The sequence below is a fragment of the Perna viridis genome, chromosome 3 (genome assembly GCF_037379345.1).
Source record: "Perna viridis isolate PV_CMFRI_1.1 ecotype Kerala chromosome 3, ASM3737934v1, whole genome shotgun sequence".
In the NCBI taxonomy this organism is placed as follows: Eukaryota; Metazoa; Mollusca; class Bivalvia; order Mytilida; family Mytilidae; genus Perna; species Perna viridis.
In genome coordinates, this window is record NC_142447.1 from 57,797,439 (window position 1) to 57,820,510 (window position 23,072).

The following is a 23,072-nucleotide window of genomic DNA, read 5'->3' on the forward strand; positions in this document are numbered from 1 at the left end:
TTCAGAAGTAAAAATTTATTATAAAGCAATCATATACAAAACATATTTTAAATATTATAGAAAACTTAAGTAAACAAGAAAATACAACTAAGATGGAATTACTTCAACAGATTTTTATCTAGAACATGTATGTGTGATAAAAAGAACTTGATTTTTAAACATTTTAAAATTCCTTATTCAGCATGTTTAATGACAGAAATTTATGCATTTGGCATTTAATATAAACTGCCAGAGTACAAAATTAGAAAGTTTACACATTTTACAGGTATACAGACTTATTGCTGATTCAAAATTTTAGAGAATGTTTTTGAACTTACACAAATACAATTAATAATTTCAAAAGGATTTGCAACAAAATCTTTATACTTTTTATAAAAGTTACCTAGATGTGTTGGGCATTGACCATTTTACTAGCAAAGTTGGGGGCCTGGGTTATTGAAAAAAAAAAGGTTTCAATTTTTTGGGGGAAAAATTGTACTTATCCATTCAAAAAATAAAAATAATGATTTTAGATTTTTCCTATTACTTTAACAAGGCAGATTTTCAATTGAAAATATTGATTTCGGTTGCTGCGGAAATAAAACAAAAATTATGCTTTTCCATAAAAAATCTTATCCAAATCAAATCCAAGGGCCTCCCTCAGGATAAAAATTGTCAGCGCCTCAAGATCTCAAGATTGACTGTTCAAAGGGTAACTAAATTGTTAACAGATGTTGCAATAAGATTTTTATACAGCATATTCTTATTTCTTCACAGGGAGGTCGAAATGAAAAAAAAATAATGAAAAAGTGTATTCATTTGCTCGAGCAAAAAGAGAGCTATAGAGCACATATACAGGGTATTTTGTTATACAGGCAAAACATTGGTGCAATGAATGACCAATAAATAATGGGACAAAAATAACATTCACTTAAATGTACCCACCAAAATGTCATTTACCATGAATAAAAATAAATATATCAAATAGATAATAAAACAGTAATGTCCTAAGTGTTGAACTTCAGAAGACTTCCCAATTCAATTTTTTATTGAAATCAGCAGCAGTTAAAGAAAAACTTTATTCAATTAGATTTATTGCGAGAAGTTTAACAAATGAAAGAACTTATGGTCAGCTTGTTTAACTTGACATAAACAGGTTCTATATTCGGTTAACTTTGGATGGGAGCAAACATGTATTATTCTGAATTCATTTATTTTCTTAACAAACTAACCTTCATTTTTGTAAGACAGCGATGATTTCTATACTAGGGGGGGGGGGGGTGTGATTATTTTGAAAAATTTGAGCAAAATTTAGCCATGTACAGAAGTTAAATTGTGATTCAATATTGATTCATCCCCCCAATTACTTAACAATGTAGATTTTCAAATTTTTTTCTACTCTAGCAGCTGCTGAAAAAAAATATCATTGTGTGAAAAAAATTACAACCATGCCCCTGCCCCCCACCTCGAGAAGAGAATGGTCTGTGTCTTATATTCAGAAGATGATAAAGTTTACATAATCATTTAGTCAGGAAGAAAATTAAATGGTTACAATGTTTCTTATTTTTGCTACTTTGAGTGGAACATGTAACTGAAAATTTTATTATTCTTGTTATTTACCTAAAGAATAAGAATTTTAGTGATGTAGAATGAATAGTACTCTCTGACCATATATAATTCAAATGGCATTAATGAAAGCCAAATTATATCATAACCTGACAAAAGGACGTTAAAATAGTTATAATGATTAAGAACCATCTCGAGATTCTTTCCACTTATGCAAACCAGAATTAAGATATTCCTTATATCAATCAAATGCCATCATAGGTTCTGGTCATATCTGACTTTCCACATTTGATTGTAAAAACCATTCCATCCTATAAAAAAACAAACATATGATAAACTCTGATGTTTATTTGTCATGTAGAAGTTCTTTGTTTATACTTATTATTTTAAAATAAACAATGAGCACAATAACATACACAGGATCCTCCAAACATTGAAGGAGCAGCTATTTTCATAAATTTGTAATGCAAATAAAAAGAGTCGGACAACCTTTGACTGCACGATGGAAGAAGTTTCACTCAAAAGACATTTCTTTACAAACTAAGATGTATGACATTCTGTACCGTAGTCTGAGATGAATTGGGATGATAACATGCTTCAGTTTCAGTACTTCTTAAAACAAACTAATAATTCCAACAGAATTCAAGATATCAAATGTTCACCATATAAACTGTCCTTAGTACATACATGTACAATGAAGCCTTTCCAAGTTGAACTTCTTTCAGTCTTAAATTGGTTCAGTTTAGACAGGTATTCAGGTTAACTATCCATTTGAAATTATTTAAAGGCCATTTTCAAGGGACTTCTTAAAGTGTCTGGTTTAGGCAGCTTTTCATGGAGAGGTTGGGACAGGTTTTCAGGGAGAGGTTTAGGCAGCTTTTCAGGGAAAGGCTGAGGTAGCTTTTCAGGGAGAGGCTGAGACAGCTTTTCAGGGAGAGGTTTAGGCAGCTTTTCAGGGAGAGGTTGAGGCAGCTTTTCAGAGAGACCTTTAGGCAGCTTTTCAGGGAGAGGTTGACAACCTTTCAGGGAGAGAGAGGTTTCATTGTACTTAGTAATTTTATGAAATCCTGTTCAGTAGTTTGCGAAGGCTTGCAATGACAAGATGATCCAGTGATGTAATTTAGTTCAATGGACGTAACTCTAACAAAACATAGTCCCTGGTAATTTAATATGCAGGCAACTGCATATTGCCTCCTTACTATATACATGTGCCAAGTTTGGTGAAATTTTGTTCAGTTGTTGGAGATGAGTTGAGAAAACTAAAATAACAAAAATGACTGACGAATGGACACATAGTTACATGAGGTGTCATAAATGTATAAAACAGAAACATTGAATTAGGAACAGTTACTTATGGGTTTCCAACTGATTTGTATTCTTAGAAGTAAACCAATTTTGTGCCTGTAAAATCTAACTATGGCAAAACTCTGTAACAACCCTAAAAAAGTTAGTTGGGACAAAGGTAAATTCAAAGCATGATTATTTTCCTTTTTTGCTGAAATATTTTTTTATTATTTCATAATATTGTATATGCAACAATATTTTTATTTTATACTTACAACAATCAAGGAAGGAAGATCAACCCAGAAATCTGAGTGTGGAAGGACTTCTCTACCACGGAAACCATAGCAGTACTTAAATGTACAGCCAAACAGGAAGTATGCGGACACCACTGCTACAAATCTGAAATGGTTCATTTGTTATACTAATGTAACAGCTTCATAAGGAACACATTGACATTAGAATCATCAAATCAGATTTCTATCAATACGAATGATAACATCGTTCCAAATTTTCAAAGAGTAATCAAGAGAACCAAGGTAATAGCAGTAATCAAAAGAATGTAATCCAGGGACACAGATCTGACATGGAAAACAAACATACACAACAAAGAACATAAAGTAACTAAAATCATACATACAAAGTAACAAAAGCAAATGAGCAACTTGGACTGCACTAAAAACTGGGAGCATGGACTAGGTGCACCGGTAGGGTAAGCGTCCTCTGCTTTTCTAGCAACACCCGCCGAGTTGCTTATTAAATATTTCTAATTCAAAGGGTGTGGGGCCAAAATGTCAAAAAACTAAAGGGCCCTCCGTAATGTCCCTAGAAACAAAGTGTTTAAATTTAAAAAAAAAGAACGGATAAGTTTTACTCAAGTTATCGCGAATAAAACAGGGTTAAGGAACGCCAATGACATTAACAGCACGGTGATATTAGTCTATACATATTTTGCTGTTCTATAAAACAAAAAAATGAAACAAAAACAGTTTTTCCAAAATATTCTGAAGTAAATAGCCTGATTTAAAATCAAAACATTTGTTGTGTTTTTATCTGATTTCCCCTTTGAATGGTAGACTAACAAGGTAAAAGGTGGACTTGATTTGGTTGCTGATCAGACACTTACATTATTATAAGAGTGGATCCAAAGCTAGGATTGTTGTCAGTAGGTAAAGTCGGTGAAATGGTTTGACATGCTCCATCATATAAAACTGTAATAACTAACTGTAATTAAATGTATCAAATTAGAAAAAAAATCCTGCACACATCACTTAATAAACCCATAAACCCCTGTGAACAAAGTTCTTCAATATTATTTGTATACTCTATGCACATGTCACTATAATGCATAAACTCGTAAGTAAACATGGATAATACATAGTTAAACTAGCAAGTAACTTTTAGTCTGGGAAATATTTGAATAACTTATCCGTAAGGGTTATCTTCATCGTATCATTATTAAATCTGTGAATTGTTTTTTTATTTGTTCTATAGTCCATTTGATTTCCATTGGATTATGATAAAAAATTCTTTAAAAATCAGATTTTTGTCAATATTCAAAAATAATTTGGCTAACAAATTTTCAATATCATACGAACTCATAAAGAATTTACCAAAAACTTTCATGTAGAAATAAACAAGTTTTCCATTACCCTTTATGCTAAAATGTCAATTAAAATGTCCATGTTTTGTAGGAGTGTTTTATTTTATTTCGTCATAGATGACTTAAAAAGTAGTTTATCTAATTAGTCTTCCACAAATTCAGTTGTCATTGGTAACGTGTCTTTAAATATCATGTAGCTCAATGTCTCAGCTTCACAATGATGCCAGGAAAGTTATGGTAACACTTAGGATTTTGGAGTAAAATGAAAAAAACAAGTATTATCTTTAAAAAAAAATAACCGAAGCAGTAAAAGTAATTTTCTACATTTCAATCTAAAATTAACACATGGCACGCAATTTCAATTTTTGATACAGTTTTATTCGAACGCCACTAAGTTATCAGTATTTGGCAAAACAATGTTAAAAATGTTTAAAATATTACCCTTAACCCAAGTAATAGATATTTGAACTACTAAATTAAACAAGATATCTACAAATTGGAAAGAATATAAGTATATTGTGCCATAAATATAAACATTGCATTTATGTTGCAAATTACAATGTAATAAAACTGCATATAAATCTAACATAAGTAGAAAGTTTGAATACGTCACGTCCAAATAGATTGGAGGTAAAATTTTTGTGAGGTGTTAATTATTTTATTTTTAGTATGATAAAGATGAACAAAAGAAGTAAGCCTAGACACTTACACAACTTAGTATCTAAAGTCATGTACCAAACCTAGGTAAGACAGTCCACAGAAGATATTTCAGTACATTATCAACAACTCTCACCTAAGAATTCTAGAATTAAATCATAATGAAGTGTACACATATATATTTTTTTAGAATATAACATTAAACTGTACCCTGCATGTTGTCTGGTTAAACACAACAGTTGGGTTAGCTTTAGATGGTACATCTACTACTGTTTCATTATTTGAGGGAACCCAGTAGACATTATATTGACAATTGAAATGTATCTCTGAAGTAATCATACACTTTGTGCCATCTTTTCTTGTATATTGTGATCCATTGAACTTAGCAATAAAATTCAGATCTGAAAAAAATTCAAAGACATTTTAAAATTACCCAAAAATGTATTCCCCAAATGTGCTTAAATAACACTATAACGATACAGTTGAAAACGATAGCACTTTCCGTATATCCGTTACACCCTTCATTTCGAGCATTATAAAGCTAGGACATTGCTAGAAAGAGTTGATAATTCGACTGTCATTGTGGATATAAACCACTAAAATCCCCAAAACTCTTTCGTAACACAGTTTTAGCCAATCATTTGCACGATATGAGAGATGCTGACCATCAGCTGACTATTTCTATACTTGGTTTAATTTTTGTTTTCGTGCTAACATATATACTCAATACTGTTAGACCCGGTTTGCACTCACATGTGGTATTTGTCATTCATGGCGGACTGAAGGGTTTCTTAACGCCTTTGGCTATCATTTGGGGTCTCGCACGGACGGTGTAAAGCATCGAAGCGTTTACACAGTCCCCGGGCATAGTCATACTCGTGAATGTTGGTCATGGTGTATTCGGGGAAATTATAGTAGTCATGTGACCACGTTCATTCATTCATTCATTAAATGCATAGCCAGGTGATTTATTGTCGATCCGTGACCTAGTGATCCAATTTGTGATCTCTGCGCTTATATTGTTCAGCATACATCATTTGCTGAATCTTTGACCAAGCAAAATACTTTTTGGGATAAATCAACACTTCAAATGCATGCAAGACAGATAGGTAAGTCAACTTATTGGTGCCAGTCAATTGGTGAGAAATCTGCAAGGCCGAAAAAATAATGTTATGTTTCCGATCACCATTCTGAAATTTTGTAGGATCGGTAGGTACGGAATTATTTTTATTTAAAACTTGAAATGAAATAAGTCACTATAGTGACACCAAACTCAGAATTCAATGAAAACCAAACATGCAAAGTCTTAGTCCACGGCCAAAGCTCTTTTGGGATTCGGCACTTGAGATATTTTTTGGTTTGATGGCGGTGATCAAAATAAAAAATATCTCAAATGCCGAATCCCAAAAAGAGATATCCACGATCAAGAGCACACTCACGTCATGTGTGTTTACAATCGAATCAAATACAAACAACCATTATTTCTAACTCTTTGTTTTTCCATCTTGGACAGAAAAAAAGCATCTTCCGCTTTACTTTCTTCTTTTTTTTCTGCAAGACGATCGGCAGACTCTTTAATTATTATTTTTTCAATATCACAAATAAAAACTTTTGGGTAAGGGTTGTGAAGAAGGGCCGGTATCTGACCATCCATTTTTAGGCCTAAACGGATGGTCTATTTATTACTCCAGCAGTGCTAGAGATTGTCTGGCAAGCTATTTTCTGACTTGGGCTGGGGTATGGAGGAACGGAATTCCAACCTCTTACAGTGTAGTAGTAGTCTATTAATATATAGATAATATGAGGTTTGGGTTTTTGTGTTTTCAAAAGCGGTTCTGAAATCAATTTTTTTTTTCAAATTGTTAAATATTTTTCCAATGGAAAAATGCTCATAAAGCAGCCCAGGAGGTAGGTATAGATTCTTCAAATTGCATTTTATTAAGAACACAAGTTGAATATAGTCAAAATTTTTCACATTTTGCTGGAGAAAAAACGTGAGTACCAAGGTTATATGACCTTCCTTTTACATATCTTTTAACAGTTCATGTTCCATACACATACGTGTATATCATGTACATGCAAAACACATGACATTGAGGACTTTGTTAAGTTGGGATATTCCGATTAGCTACCAATTACTGTAACATGAAGTTTTGGGGACTCTACATTATACATATAGATTTTATTTGCATATAAACGTACAGTGTACATGCAAGTACATTCCCGAGGCGCTAGCTCTAACGATGTTTAGTTTGGCTATATATGTATGCGTCAGACAACTCTTATTATGATTTATTATTTAACCATTTTTGTTTTGTTTATGACTTCGTGCAAATAAAGTAAAATTTGTATATGTACATAAAATATAATTTTAATCATCTTCATACTTATACATTGTACATGTAAATATTACTCTTTTTAAAGATGTTTACCACATAAAATCTTTTTTAATACTTAAAGTTTATCATTTTTTGTTAAATTTCAGATTTATAGAAAACCGTCACATTATGATTTTATGTACATGTTATTGTGTAAATAAATTATGAACTGTACATGTACGACGGGTCCATCAAGTCTACATTTGTTAAATCAAGTATATTTTAAACATGTACAACAGTGCATTAAGGGTAACCCGGTTAACTAGCTTTTGAAATCACACTTACATACATGTATGAACACGAACAAAATCTTAACTTGACAAACCTTTGATTATTTTTTCAGCTTTCTGTATATATGTGCATGCATTTGTATTACTCAAGATTCTCCCTCAGCATAATTTCTCCATTGAGAATGGTAAAATTTGATGTGGAGAAATAGTTTAGGAGATTGAAAGGAGGTTGTAATTGTAATCTCCTTTTCTGAGCTCATTTTATTATGATACTGTACACATATGTGCATATAAGTTAAAATACATTGCACATGGAATTTTCTTTCAAAAATGTTTTACAGCCATAGTGATGTCAGATGATGTTTTCCTAAGAATATTCAATACACATTGATTTTAATTTACAGTTAGATTTACTGTATATGATTATAGATGTTGAGTAACAAACCAACAAATGCCGATATTGATATACAACTACATGTATGTTAAAAAAAACCAGCATTTTTGATTATTTTGGTAAAGTATTATAAATAAATGTCAACTCTTTTTCTTATATTTGCAGGTAGACAAATATGAATGAATCGCTTTTCTGTTAAAATGATGAGGGTTTTCTTTAGTATCAAGACATTAATACTACACACGTAAAAGTAACTAAGTTGTGAAGATTTACAGGATTTAATGAAATAGAAATTCTAAAGAAAAGTCAATGATAGTGTTTTGAAATACTGATTGTACATACACCTTACGTTGGATCTGAAACCAAACGATACTGGCAATGCCTCTGGATATATTTTATACAACTGCAAAACATGTGCTATTATACAGTTCTTGTCCAAGGAAACATTTTTCAGGCTACAAATGTATATAACTATTTAGAAGTTGATTAAAATTGTTTGATACAAGATTTAGTTGAAATATTGATTTTGAAGTGTTAACTGTGAGCCAGTATCGATGGATTTAGCCTTAAAGTCCTTTATACTGGTATTGTAATTTTGTTTCATAATAATTTCGAATGATATCTGTTGAGTACAAGACTGTAAGTGGGAATTTTTTTTCCATTATGCAGTTTTATTCTCTTTTCCTAGAGAACTGTTTAACTTGGACTAATGTAAAAACAAAGACCTTATAGATGTGAATTCTTAGCAAATCACACATTACTAAGTTGGTCCTAAGGAAGAGTAATTGACAGGCTTTTTAGGGAATTAAAAATGGAGCATTCACAAACCCCGAATTTGCCTACATTGTATGTATATATATATATATATATATATATATATATATATATATATATATATATATATAATAGTGTCACCGCAAAACATTGTATATTGGTATGGTGATGACAGCGGCGTCACCGTCGTTCATAATTTCATTTTAAAATAAAGATTATCCATGTAACTGACAGATACCACACTGTAGGTTTCTGTTAATCTAAAAAAAACTTTGAGTCCAGAATTTTATCTAGCTAACCTATATAGATAAAGTGAAATGGCCAATCCTTAACATGACATAGCAAATTCAACACATCCATACAAGTACACCTTCAAGGAAGAAGCATTGTAATATGTATATGACTTGTCTAATGTCAATCCATAGTGGAATTTGTTCCCCATTTAGATGTTTAGTAACACATGTTAATGGATATTTACCAACATGAGCATAATTCAATTATTGATATCAATAAATGAAGGAGTTTTCTAGACAATGCAAACACGTTCAAGACAAAACGTATGCATGTTCAAATTTGCTCTTCGGGCAATACCATTCTGCGTCCATACTGGCCCCTCGGGCAATAGCAATCTGTGTCCACACTTGTACTATTTAAAAAAATCAAGAACACGTATTATACATTAACTTGACAGCAAGGCAATGGCATAGTGATAACAATGTATGACCATAAGTGTTATGTGTTTCTATGATAACAAACACCACTTGACCAGAACTTCTTACACCTGTCCACACCAAACCTCCACAACTTCAGCAGTCTGAAAAGAGTTTGGTTTAGACAAATTTTACTGTACAGTATATTTCTAAATCAAGTTATGAACACTTCATTTTTCAATATTGATCTTGTTAATTTTTTTTTCACCAGTATAAGTCTTTAAAAATTTCTCACTTTTGACCAAAATGCATTAGGCACCAATAATTAACTTCGCTCGGCACAATATCTGATTACACTCCTAACCTGAACTCCTGGATCCACCCTGATATAGATATCAAAACTTCTACATTTGTGATCAGAACAGATAAAGTCCGTCGGTCAGAAGATTAATTTCAGGAACGAAAATTTCTGACAAAATAAATTGGAATTCAGACCAATTAAAAGGCTTACAGTAACAGTTTTGTACTAAGTAACTTTCATAGCAAGTCATGACGTCATGAACATGTTGCTGTCATGTGTGTTTGACTTCTCCGAAATGCGGTACAACATACTAGTTTACAATTCGACAAAAATAAATTAAGATTATTTTTGAAAAACCAAACAACTCGAAGTTAGGGTTTACTTTTAGGAAAGCAAAACATTGCACATAAAAACGGCGTAAACATGCAACAATGACGTACCCAGGTATATTCTATTGTCAAACGAAGATACTACATTGTCTACTTCTACTAGCAATAATATGCAGAGAACAGTGAAAACTCTGTCAAAATATAACTTTACGTATATTGTTTATACAATGAAAATACTTACTTGGGCTACTAGGTATTGTATGATAAGGGTTTGTATTTCGTTGAAATTCTCCAGCATTATACATTGTTTCATTTTTCTCTGTCCCAGTAACAGTTTTAACACACAGGCTTGACTGTTGACATCCAGTATTTAACTGTAAAGCACGACAAAATCCCATAGTTATAATACATGTCTGAGTAGTGCTATGACCAACACAGTTCTGATTCGAAGCATTGAATGTCCAGTAGCTGCAAAATAAATAAATTTTGCAAAATACAGTCAAATTCATTGTATCTCAAAATTTAGTGAGACAACAAAGTAGACAACGGTAATAAAGTCTAAATTAGAAAAACTGTTGATCATAACGTTTTATGTTCTAAACTGGGAGTGAAGGGTGATCGATCTGTAAAATGGTTCATAACTTATATTTCTGATATAGTACAGTTTGTTTCATTAGATATGGTTATGCCAAACCCTAGAAAGTCACCTGCATGTCAAGCCATTTCCACATTTATTCCATATTTCAGATACCTCATATGTGTCAGATATCTCATATACTATATAAGGTATTGTATGATATATGAGATATCTTATATAGTATAAAAGATATCTGAAATATTATTTTAGATATACGAGATACCTTATATAGTATAAAAGATATCTGAAATATTATTTTAATTAAGATATTTTATATTAATACAACCTGTAAAAATTCAGTATGACCGATGCATTGTTGCACGAGGTGACTGGAAACATACATCGTACCTCATGATGAATAGAACCAACCAAAGATCGAACTTGTTGCGACGTACATCTTTGGATGATTACATTACATGTATATAGTGAGGTGCGGTGTCAGTTTCCACGCTTGTGCAGCTTACTCCACACAAAAAAGCAAGTCACACTGAATTTTTACTGGGTGTAGTTACTAATATCTAACAAAGGTTCATTAAATGCAAGATTAAGATTTTTATATAAAGAAATACACAATGTTAGGGACAAGCTAGATCAAAGATGACTCTCATATCAGCTCTGATACAGTGCTATTATTATTGTTGTTCTTCATGGTAAAGAAGCGTTGGCAAATGGACGACCGAAAAATTGCACAGTGGTTAGATTTATACTTGATGAGAACTACATGTGACACAAAATACTATGTGTTCAAGCTAGTTAATTAAACAAGATTATACCATGTTTTCAATATATAATCATGAAATATGTTTCTGAAGATTTATATGAATAACTGTAATACTAGCTTCATATAATAATCCTCTTGTTCAAATTATTGATTACTGCTTTAAGAACAGCTTCGTATATTATAAGTTACTAACGTCCATTTCTGTGAATATGAACATAATTATGTAAAAAAAATATCCCTTTACAAGTCCAATAATGTCTATTTTGCACTACGTTCAAGTAACGTTTTTTTTGTAACGAATATGAGAAAAAAATGAATCATTTGTTTTCAAGTGTTGGGATCTATATCAAGTAAATTTGCGTATGACGGGGAGTAATATATTAGATATTCCTTCAGTCCCGATGTCATTTCATAATTTCTCCACTCAAGATAGTTAAACATCAGATTTAAATCCACGAACTTCAAGGAGTTAAATCTAAAATTCAACTGTCGAAATTGGAGAAATCTTGTAATCCCCTACTGCGGCAGTGATAGAGGTTGTCTGGCAAGCTATTTTCTGACTTGGTGCCATCCTAACCTCTAGCATCTGACATGTTGAGAGTCACCAAAAATGTGAATTAGCTAAACATGTGTTTTAAAATATCTTTAGTCTTTTATTTAAACTACTGGAAATCAAGCGATAAAAATCCTTATTTTTTGTTAAATACCCAGAACACATTTGTAATGAAGACAGCTATCAGAGTGACCAGCCATTTTAAATAAGGTCACTAATTTTACGGAATACAATATATTTTTGACAAAACGAACTGCAAGTTGGTAAAGGCAATTTATTGGTTAATTTAATATGTTCGCTTCGCAAATTTTAAAATCCGTAATTTTATCAAACGGAATTACACATTCAAAAAGCCGAATGTGATGTTCATGTAAACTGCTTTTACAAAGGATTTCCAGGATTGCTGTATTTTCTAATCAGATAGGTCGTTTGTTTTTCTTCAGTTTATTCACCTTCGGCCGTGTTGTGGTAAAGAAACTGTATAAAATGTTTTAAATGGTAAATATTTTACAATAATTCTGCCGATTTCGAAGAACGACAGAACAAGCCATATTTAATATGGCGCTCGGAAGTAAGAGGTTGTGGTATGGAGATATGGAATTCAAACCTCTTACGTTGTAGGAGTAATCCCCGATAGCACTTTCAGAAAGACCCATTCTCTTATAGTCAAGTTATTGTCCGGACACCAGGGAAATGCTTCTTTCTGGTCCCTAATTCCTAAACAGTTATACTATAGATTCACAACCAAAAAAAATCAAAGACTGAAGTCTTCAAAGTCGCTAATCGTTAAATATTCACTGTCACTGATTTTGGCTTACTTTCAACATCCGAAATGGTACAAATGCGATAAGCCCTAAAAGCGTGTGACTTCCACTAAAATCTTGATTCCCTTGATATTATTGCGTACTTTTTCGTAATTGTTATGATCCGAATGTTTTCAATCATCCGGAATAAGATTAAACAACTGTCAATGGCTATATATAGATATCGGTGTCCTCATAATATATATGACATTTATATGATCATTTGTCAGGATTATTATGATAAGCAAATACTCAATAACAACTTTATTCTGGTCCACAAGTTTCCATAGCACCATATACGGGAACATATGTAGTCATGTATAACAAGTACATGTAAACAACGCATTTGGATTCTCAGTGTGTTGGGGGACAACTGCCGGGAATTATGACCCATAATTCTTATTATAACTTAAATCATATTATATATATAACTGATATTAACCTTTCAAGGTGCGTTGTTTTGATACATTCAAATTCGAACACTGTCTATATAACTTTCAGAATATTTTGGCAAGTGTATTGGTTTGGCAGCTTCTGAGAAGTACTCTGCGAGTTATCCGCCATTACACTGAGATTCTCTGTATCTATATATTCTGAAATTTCCTGACAGCCAATAGTAAACAAAAGTTGGATCCAAAACTTCCTGATAGCCAATAAAAAATTACAATAAATGACATGAAAATCCTTAAGTCTCAGGAATTCTGACAAAAATCCTGATGTCCCTTATAATATAGTTAGAGACTGACAAGTAAATTTAGTTAAAGTAATGCGTTATAAAAAAACTTATCATTACTTTAATTCTATGAAAAATAGCTTAACAAATTAATAGTTTGACGCTAAGTTGGGACTATAGCGTCAAAATGCAGACGACGCGCGTACTAATTCCAAAAAAATTACTTCCTTTAAGTTTGGTAATAGTTAACTCAAAAATACTTTTATAGTAATTCAAAGCATCACTCATAGTGTAAAAATGAAAAATTCAACAAGTCTTATGGTTTTCTTTTCATAGTGTGGTACGTTCACAATAAGTACAAATGCGAAAAACTATTTATATATTTGATAGAGTAATCAAGGGAACCAAGGTTTTAGGGGTAATCAAAAGAATGTAATCCAGGAATAAAGACCAGACATAGAAAATTGACATAAACAACAAAGAACATAAAGTAACTAAAATCACACAACCAACCCAAGGAGATTTGCACTTATGTTGAATGGTTTCGATAAAACTTGTACACAAGGGAACCGGTTGTATATTGGTGTTTTGTCAGTCTAGTGTCATGGTCTTTTTTCGCTCTCTCAGCGTTCTTCTTCAGATGGTGTCTCGCAATACCATATGCGTTCTTAAAAGATTGACGGAGCTTTTCTGTATTGGCTGTGATTTCTGTAGTTTCATCTTCATCTGTTGATTGAACGGGAAGTGGGAATAATAAATCTGCAGATAAGCTGACCTCTCTGCCAAGCATCATAAAATTTGGCGAGTATCCTGTTGCTGGGTGTGGTGTGCTAAGATAGGCTGATAATAGCAGGTTTACGTATATATCCCAATCGGTAGCATTCTCGTTGATAAAACTTTTTATCATGCCTCCAAGGGTTCTATTGAACCTCTCAATCATACCGTTGGAAGCTGGGTGGTATGGAATTGTTCATGTCTTGGTTATATCTAGTAAATTGCAAACGGATTTAAGTAAATCACTTTCAAAATTGGTTCCTTGAGTCTGTGTGAACCTCCAGTGGAACACCAAATCTTGAAATAAATTCCATCACCCTTTCTGATGAGGTAAGGGGTACGCCTCCATCCACTTTGTGAAGTAGTCTCATATCACTAAAATGAACTACTTGTTCTTTCTTCTGGATTGAAGGATGGGTCCAATCACATCAATGGCAATTCAATCTAAAGGATTTCCAACCCTGTAATCTATCATAGATGTCTGCTTTTCCACCTTTCTCCTTCAGTTTGTTGCAGATAAAGCATTGTTTAATGTGCATTCTCATATCTTCTGTCATCACATATACCATGTGAAGTTGTTCTTTAGTTTCAGTTCTGTCTTTCTCATGCCCATGTGACCAGAACAAGGGCTGTTATGGCAACTGTTCAACAACTCTTTCCTCAATATAGCTGGTACAAGTAGTTGTAAGGTGTTCTTGTTCTTTATCCACTTCTCTCCATCTATGATAGATTATTTCATCTTTTCTGATCAAGTTATCCCAATGCAACCAATATCTTCTGACTGCAGTACTCAAACAAGCACAACTATCTCTGTCCGGTATTTTTCCTTGATCAATCCATTTATGAAGATAGGAAAAATCTGGGTTCTCACGTTGAAAGGGGCTTATCTGCTTGGTTGAATATTTTGATAACCAAGGTGTCGATTTGTTAAGGTTTGTTTCTCTTATGGTAGCAACTTTAAATGGGTTTTTGTTCTCAAGATGTTCTTCATAATCTGACCTGAAGATGATGATATCATCAAGATAGACCACTGGAGGCCTCTGAAAATGAGTTCTCATATAGCCCATATTTCATGATGAATGCCGTTTTCTGTCTGTCTGTCTCATCCATCTCTAGCTGCCAGTAGCCACTTTGACAGTCCAAACAACTGAATAATGATGCTGAAGACAGGCAATCAATGCACATATCTATTCGCAGTGAAGGATATGTATCTTTGGTACAGACATCGTGCAATTTTCTATCGTCGATGCACAATCTTACGGAGTTACCCTTCTTCCGGACTAGAATTACTGGTGATTCCCACGCAGACTTTGATGTTTGTATGACTCCACTGTTGAGTAGGTCTTTCAAGTATTGGAGTTTTTCTTTCTCAAAACCAATGGGGCTTCTCCTTAATGGATGTCTAATGGGAGCAGCTCCGGTAGCATCAATCTTGTGCTTTATAAGAGAAAATGTCCCTAAATCAGCTTTGGAACTGGCAAAAGCTTCACTGTAGTTGGCTAATATCTGCTAGCTTCGTCTAAATGTTGTTGTCCTAAATCTTTTATTACTCTACCATATAGATCTTTGAGATGTTCTGGAAGCTCAGGAATATTGGCCTTATTCCTTTGCCTACCAGGTTTTGGTGTCTCATCTGAAACTACTTTGCATATCTTTATGTTATCAATCGAGTCTTCTTGGATGCTGATTGGTTCAGCTTTTCTTAATCTTGTCCAATCCTGTGTGTTTTACAGGTCGTCTCAGGTCACCATTCTGACTTCTCTGTGCATTCAGTGATGTTTCCGCTATTGGTACATACATTACGACTGGATGAAGATCTCCAAGTACATAGTTCTTCTTTAATTTAATTGGATGCTCTTCCATATTTGCTATCCTAACTAGAATTACTTTCTCAAATTGGTCGATAAAGATATGTGCCATCAGGAGATTTCTTTCATCTTCAACAATGGGTTGCATCATTGAGTATCTGGTTTCTATCCAATCAATGTTAATTTGCTTTTGTTACTTCGTATGTATGATTTAGTTACATTGATGTTATTATCATTCTTTTCTGTGAATCGTGAAGAATCGGAATCCTTCGTATTGATGTTTTGATCATTCTTTTCTGGGAATCTTGAAGAATCGGAATCCCTCGTATTCTCTTCCGTAAACAGAAGACCCAAATTCACCAAAGTACTTTCTATAGTGTCATCAACTTTTACATGAATCTCATCTACAACGAAGGCTGGCACTTGGCCGACAGTTCCAGACTCTTCTAGTTTAAAGATCTGGTCTTAGATTGGTGCTTCTTTTGGTTGGTATTCTCGTACTTTGGAGTGAATCAATCCCGAGTGAAATATCCTTCTTCATTGCAGGTATAATAAAGTCGTTTTCTCTCTTGTTGGGGCTTTTCGTGGTTCCAGGACTTGGCATTTTTCTCGGGATTTGATTATTTTCCTTGCAAATCTGTTTTGATTGACATCTTTCTATCGATCATGGCACCAACAGAGCTTACGATTTCTTTTGCCATGGGTTCCTTTATGTCACATCCAAACTGGTGTAATCTTTCTTCTCTAACAACGCTACGACCAACTTTCCTGCATTCAAAATCTTCATTTTCATACTCAAGCTCAATTGATCTGATGTTGGATCCGGATTTACTTTTAGTTCCGTTTTTTTCGGGTCATATGCCTGGTCACCAAATTAATGGCCTCATCCATTGTTGTTGTTCTCGCTTCGAGGACATCATACATAATACTCTGGTCTGGTAGACCGGATAGCAAGTATTCTATGCTGAGGTTGTTAAATAAGCTTCTTTCCGGTCCTGGGTATGCTTACCTGGCCATGTTTTCAACTCTTCGTGCATAATCATATATGCTCTCCTTATACTGCTTCTTGACTGATTGAAGTTCTTGTCTGTAGGTTTCAGTGTAATAGCCATCACCAAACCGTCTGTTCATTTCTGCATTAAGCACATCAAAAGATGTCCTGGCATCTGAGGCGAACCTTGTTGCAAACTGCAGTGCTTCGTCTTTAAGTACGAACATTATCCCATTCGCCTTCTGTCTAGGGCCCCAATCATTGCGTTCCGCTATGATTTCAAACTGTACCATGAAAGACTTTCAGTCATCTTTTTCGTTATAGTATAGTAGTCTTGACTTGTATGTTTCCTGGCTAGTAGATGACTCTGTCTTAGGTTGTTGGTATAGTATTGGTTTTGGGTACCTGTGTCACTGTAGAATCCCTTATTTCCGCTTGGAGTCTTTGTAGGATATGGTCGTTGATATCGTCTTGTTTTTGGCTGGCTCATGATCCAAATCATGTCTTCTTTCTATATGATTATTTGCTGGATAACTTCTGGACTCTGAAGAATATTGTTTTGTATATCCATTGGTCATACTGTACTCTGTGGATAGCTATTTTCCCGGTAATATGCATAGTTACTTCCCTGGAAACCTTCTAATACTGACGCATACTGTCTTGGATAACCTCATGTCAACTGTGGATAGCCATTATCCGGATAATGTCCAGTAACTGTCATATTTCTATTATCTTGTTGATATCTTCTCTCTGGTGGATGTACATAATCCATATTACATCTAAGATTTGATGGGTCTTCATGAATCTGAGTTGGTCGATAGCTGTTAATTTTATATTGCATGCCTTCTCTGGGATTGTTAATATCCTGGTAATGATACATTTCTACTGGATACCTATCCTGATGCTGCCTCGGTTCTATAGGATTGCTTTTGTATTCGTAATGTTGTTTATTGTTTAGATAGTTTTTATCCCGGTGTTGGCTGGATAATGAATGACCTGGCTGGTTCAAACCTTGCTGTGGTGAGCTAATCTGGGATCCTTGACTGTTTTTATTTCTACTTATGCTCTCAGAAGCATGTCTCTGTTTTTCTGTCTTAAGTTCTTGTATCCTTGCTTTCAGTTTAGCTATCTCATCACTTTCCTGGTTTGAATTTCAAATATATTTTTTGTGCAAATCCTTTTTTTAAATATGTAGCGTAATGTTTAATTTGTAATAAATTAAATTGTTTCCGCTGCCACCAATCTGTTGTAAGTTTGGTTGTAAACTCTTTGACAAAATCTTCAAAAGTCACCAAAACAGATAGATTCAATAAAATGTGAATAAAGTCATAAAAAGCTTTAATTGTCAGCTTCAAATATTATGAGAATTAATGAACAATGTAGTTTTAACAATTAAATATGATTAAATGTATGAATTTGGACAGTGCAGTGGTAAATACATGATGTGAAAATAAATATCGACTGCCGGTTTGAGATCCAGGATTCTAATTAGTACATTTACGGAAATACAGAGTTTTCGTTCTGCGAGTTGCATAGTTCCATTTCCGGTAAAATAAACAATTAAAAGCACTGAGGTCAAGAGAAATTCCTACGCAAAACAAGGAACGCTCATGAAACGTCATGGAACACGGACAAGTTCACGGAATAAAATATTGCGGGAAATATCAAAATGGCAAATGAACGAAGTAATAATCGTTGAAAATAGCACACATTAAAAAAGCTTTCGATTATTAAATCCCATATCAGGTTTTGTAGTATTAAAGTTGATTCATTTAAAACATGCGTGAACGTTTAAGACAGAAAAAAATCGGTTGCAGAGTTTACACGAACCTGGTGTGCTGTTCGGGGAGTCGGTAAGGAGTTAGTCACAAAGTAATAGTTTTTTTTAAGGAAATGGTGTTTCTTCGCTAGTTTCCAAAACGGAACAACTTCTATCTGATTTAATAGTTGAGTTCAATATCTGAAAGTCGTTGTCTGAGTTGGTACGTCTTTTCCATTCATTTTCTTGATAACTGTTAATTGAATTATTAATGATGGATTTTCATTCACGTTTCGATGGGAAAAGACCGGTCAGTAAGAATTCTTTGAGATATCCATGAAGTTCATATGTTAATAATATTTAAAAAATGTCAGGGATGAAACCAAGGTTGCTACGTTTTGTATCGATGAAAAATGAGAAAAGACGAATAAAACTCTTTGAAGGTGACTGTCACTTAGAGAAATCAGTTTCTGTAAGAAGAGGAGTTTCTTTTTCTCAATAGCGACAGTAATAGGATGTAGTCCCAATATTGCTTGACACATATCTGATCTGGTTCTGATCTTTAAATCGAGTATTTGTTTCGCTATAAAATGTTAGAATCGATTTAATACATCAACGTCAAGATTTTAAATAAGGCCAAGCCTCAAACACCCGTACCGGACAGATGGCAGCACTACAGAATTATTGCTTTATGAGAACACATGGGTTTAGGGATTTGCAGTTAAGTTTATTTATAGCAAAGAAGGAACTGCGTCCTTTTCGACAGGCGTTTGATGTACGGTCCAATGATCTAAATAAAGAATTCATAAGATTACCGAGATGAGTATATTCATCCTGTGTTGGGATGAAGGCACCATTAATAGTCCAGGGATAAATTGGTTTTCGACAGAGCGCTTCCAGTAAATTGTACAATAGTCGACTTCTGTGCGTTGAACCGCATTTACACGCATATCTTGTGCACACGTTACGCACGTCCTGTAGCCCGAATGGCAATAAACTAATGCTGGAAACATCGTCTGCTAAAGCAGGGAAACAACATGATAAATACCAGCAGCATTATTGTTGAACAATTGTACATCAGACAACATTACATTGACAAATACTAAATAAAGTAAATCCGACAGAATACCCCTTTTTTACCTCTTGAGACACGGGGAAAAACGCCAAGTAGACTGGTTAGCAATTACAGCACTAAAAGTTTCATAATGCTTATCATTAATAATACACCAAATTTTATCTCGAATACGTAACTTAAAAAGTTTGTACATAAGCCCTATTTGCCACACAGAATCAAAAGCTTGTTTGTTATCAACATACACTTTACTTGACATTTCAATATTGTGGTAAATTGAACGAGGCTGTTGAGCACCAAATGTGTTGTTGATATCCTTGCCTGCTGAGGATTTATTCATTTATCGTCCAAAATGAAGGACGTGATACAGGTTTTCAGTATGTATTAAAATAATTTCCATACCACAGAGAGTAAACTGACAAGTCTGTAACTCTCTAGAGTAGTCTTACTTTTCGCACCACCTTTGTAAATTGGAACTATCAATCCCAGTTTCCAGCATGTTGGTATGTCACCAATGTGCACAATGCGGTTAAAGAAATTGCATATTACCCTGACGATTTCCTTCCCGCAAATTTAAGATGCTCATTCTGTATTCGATCGTGATCGGAAGCTTTCCTAAGTTTCAGTTTACTGATAGCATCAAAAGTTTCATCCTCAGTTATTACACCACCCGGTAAATTTTCGCCTTCCCTACAACATGTTTGTAAAATGTCTGATTATGTAGATTCAGTATCATGTTTTACATTTGAGTCAATTGAATCATCATCACATTCTTTATATACATCTTCATAATATGCTGCAAAAGCGTTCGTGATAGTTTCTGGTGTATTGCACATATTGTCATTATAAATGATTTCGGGGTATACTTCAGATTGTTTCTTCGAAAATCTTTCACATCCTTCGTCCAATTCGGTTTAGTGCGAGGATTGACACCACTCTTTGAAACAGCGCGGTTCGAAGCATTATGTGAAATGCACACAAATGAATCATACGCAGTCTATTTCTGATATCAATAAATGATTTAATAACAAGTTAATAAATATTTATTAACGTGTTGATAAATCATGTAATTTATTGATATCAATAACTGATTATTAACATGTAAAATATTTATTAATGTGTTGATAAATCATTTATTGATATCAATATTTATTTATTAACGTGTAAATAAATATCTTATATTTATTGATATCAATAATTGATTATTAACATGTTGTTAAATATTTATTAATGTGTTGATATATCATATATTGATATCAATATTTATTTATTAACATGTGAATAAATATCTTATATTTATTGATATCAATTAGTAATCCTTCATGTGAATAATTCATTTATTGATATAAATAAATATGTAATAAATCCACAATGGCTTGCCATATTTACCATCAAATTAAAAAAAATATGGCATTTCTGCAAATTTTTGTGGTGGTATAAAAATATAAATCAAATACATCAGCTTTTAAAACTGCAGTTACAGCTTAGAGTAGCAGCTAGTATTATCCTGGAAATTTTTGTGGTTTTTTTTCCAAATAAAACATGTAACCTCAAATATGTACTGAATGACAAGTATTTACTACAATTTTATGTAATTTCCATTCGAGGGGCCAAATTGGGCTCTAGAATAAAGAGCTTCAATTAGCACAGCATGATATGACGGCAGTGGTCATACCCTGAACAGTTGGGGAAAGTGTGGACTCAATATTAGTTTTTGACAAATTTAAGCACAGTGACTTAATTATGAACACTATTTCATTTGATATGAATATCATGTTAATATATGCAACAGTTTTAACGCTCAATCACAAATCAACTTTTATGAACGTTTAAAAAATTATTTTTTTTAAACAGTAAAATCAGACATGTAATTTGTCTGGTAAAATTTTAACATTCCTCTAATTTCCAATATATAAAAAATATATGTTGCCATTCTCCAATCTTTTATCTTTAATGTACACCAATTTTGAGAAAATTAGCTTATAAACAGCAGCCAAACAGCAAGAGCAGTGTTCTATAAAGATTATTACAAGTGACTTCTCCCTCTAATATACACTTCCTGCATCCATGAAATTATGAATTATACAAAAATAAAAATACTTTATTCACATATCAGTGGTCCAGTGGGGGCATTGTAAAGAATGAACATGAAAATGCAAATGTAAAATGGTAACAATAAGAAAAAAGAGTTAATGATTGAAAGAAAACTGACTATTAAAACATATATAGGTGGAAGAGTGAATTTTATAAAGAAAATACAGATCATTTTATTTTCAGAATTTCCATGATTTAAGATGAGATTTATTAATAAAATATTATTTGAAAATCATAATTTGACTTGATCTTTTTAATTATTGAACAATCAGAACTCATTCAGAAATAAAATCAGTGAATTACCTTGTGTTTATATTTTTATATTTAAATTAAGTATATGACCTAAGTTCAGGAATATGACCCTGGATTGTTACCTTATTTGGAATTTCAGTAGTATTGACTATTTGGATTATTGGATATTTAATTGGTAGAAAGTCACATGCACTTTTGGAGGGAAATCCTTTTGTTCTTGTTGTCACTCTCTATACATTTAAAATCTAAGATGGCAGACATTTTTGTAACTCAGTAAAAATTATTGGAATATCTTGGAATATTAATCTTGATGGAAGTCTGATTGTCTACTTTATGCCTATGTCACCATTATTAACTCCTTCTACTTTAAAAGGTATTTATTGGTAATAATCTTGCTAATTGTCCCAAAAATAATATTTTGAGTGATTTGAGCTGAATGAATGGATGACTAACTTATAAACTTATAAAAATATAAAATAGTATAAGAATAAAGTTAAATAAAATGATAAATGAGATAATATAAATCAGTAATAAATATAAAGTCTAAATGATCAAAATATTATTATTTTGATAAAACAAAAATTTTAGAAAATTGATTTAGTAAATGTTTTATTTGTGTTATGCATTACATGTAATTGCACAATAGTTATTATTGTAATTTTGTATTCAGATGTAACCATGACACTGCTGATGTTATTGCACAGAGTATTGTAATGAGTTGATATACTGGGAAACTGACCTTTGCACCTAAGTGTGAGGTAAGGAAGTGTTACATTTTTATGAAATTTGCTTA

General features: G+C 33.0%; 1 protein-coding gene and 1 long non-coding RNA gene across 2 annotated transcripts in view; one reads left to right on the forward strand and one right to left on the reverse strand.

Moving 5' to 3' along the window:
• The window catches only part of LOC148623065 (uncharacterized), a 24,534-nt gene continuing 1,462 nt past the window's right edge, over positions 1–23,072 (reverse strand). Inside the window, exons 2-6 of the mRNA XM_088573569.1 lie at positions 10,384–10,610; positions 5,297–5,487; positions 3,953–4,050; positions 3,105–3,228; positions 1–1,856 (exon numbers count right to left, since the gene is read on the reverse strand). Coding sequence (XP_088429695.1) covers positions 1,791–1,856; positions 3,105–3,228; positions 3,953–4,050; positions 5,297–5,487; positions 10,384–10,610 — 706 coding nt within the window. The 3' untranslated portion in view covers positions 1–1,790. The remainder of the gene's footprint in view (positions 1,857–3,104; positions 3,229–3,952; positions 4,051–5,296; positions 5,488–10,383; positions 10,611–23,072) is intronic.
• Positions 22,513–23,072, forward strand: part of LOC148623066 (uncharacterized) — a 1,499-nt gene continuing 939 nt past the window's right edge. The window contains exons 1-2 of the long non-coding RNA XR_015920758.1: positions 22,513–22,652; positions 22,950–23,037. This is a non-coding gene — a long non-coding RNA (uncharacterized LOC148623066). The remainder of the gene's footprint in view (positions 22,653–22,949; positions 23,038–23,072) is intronic.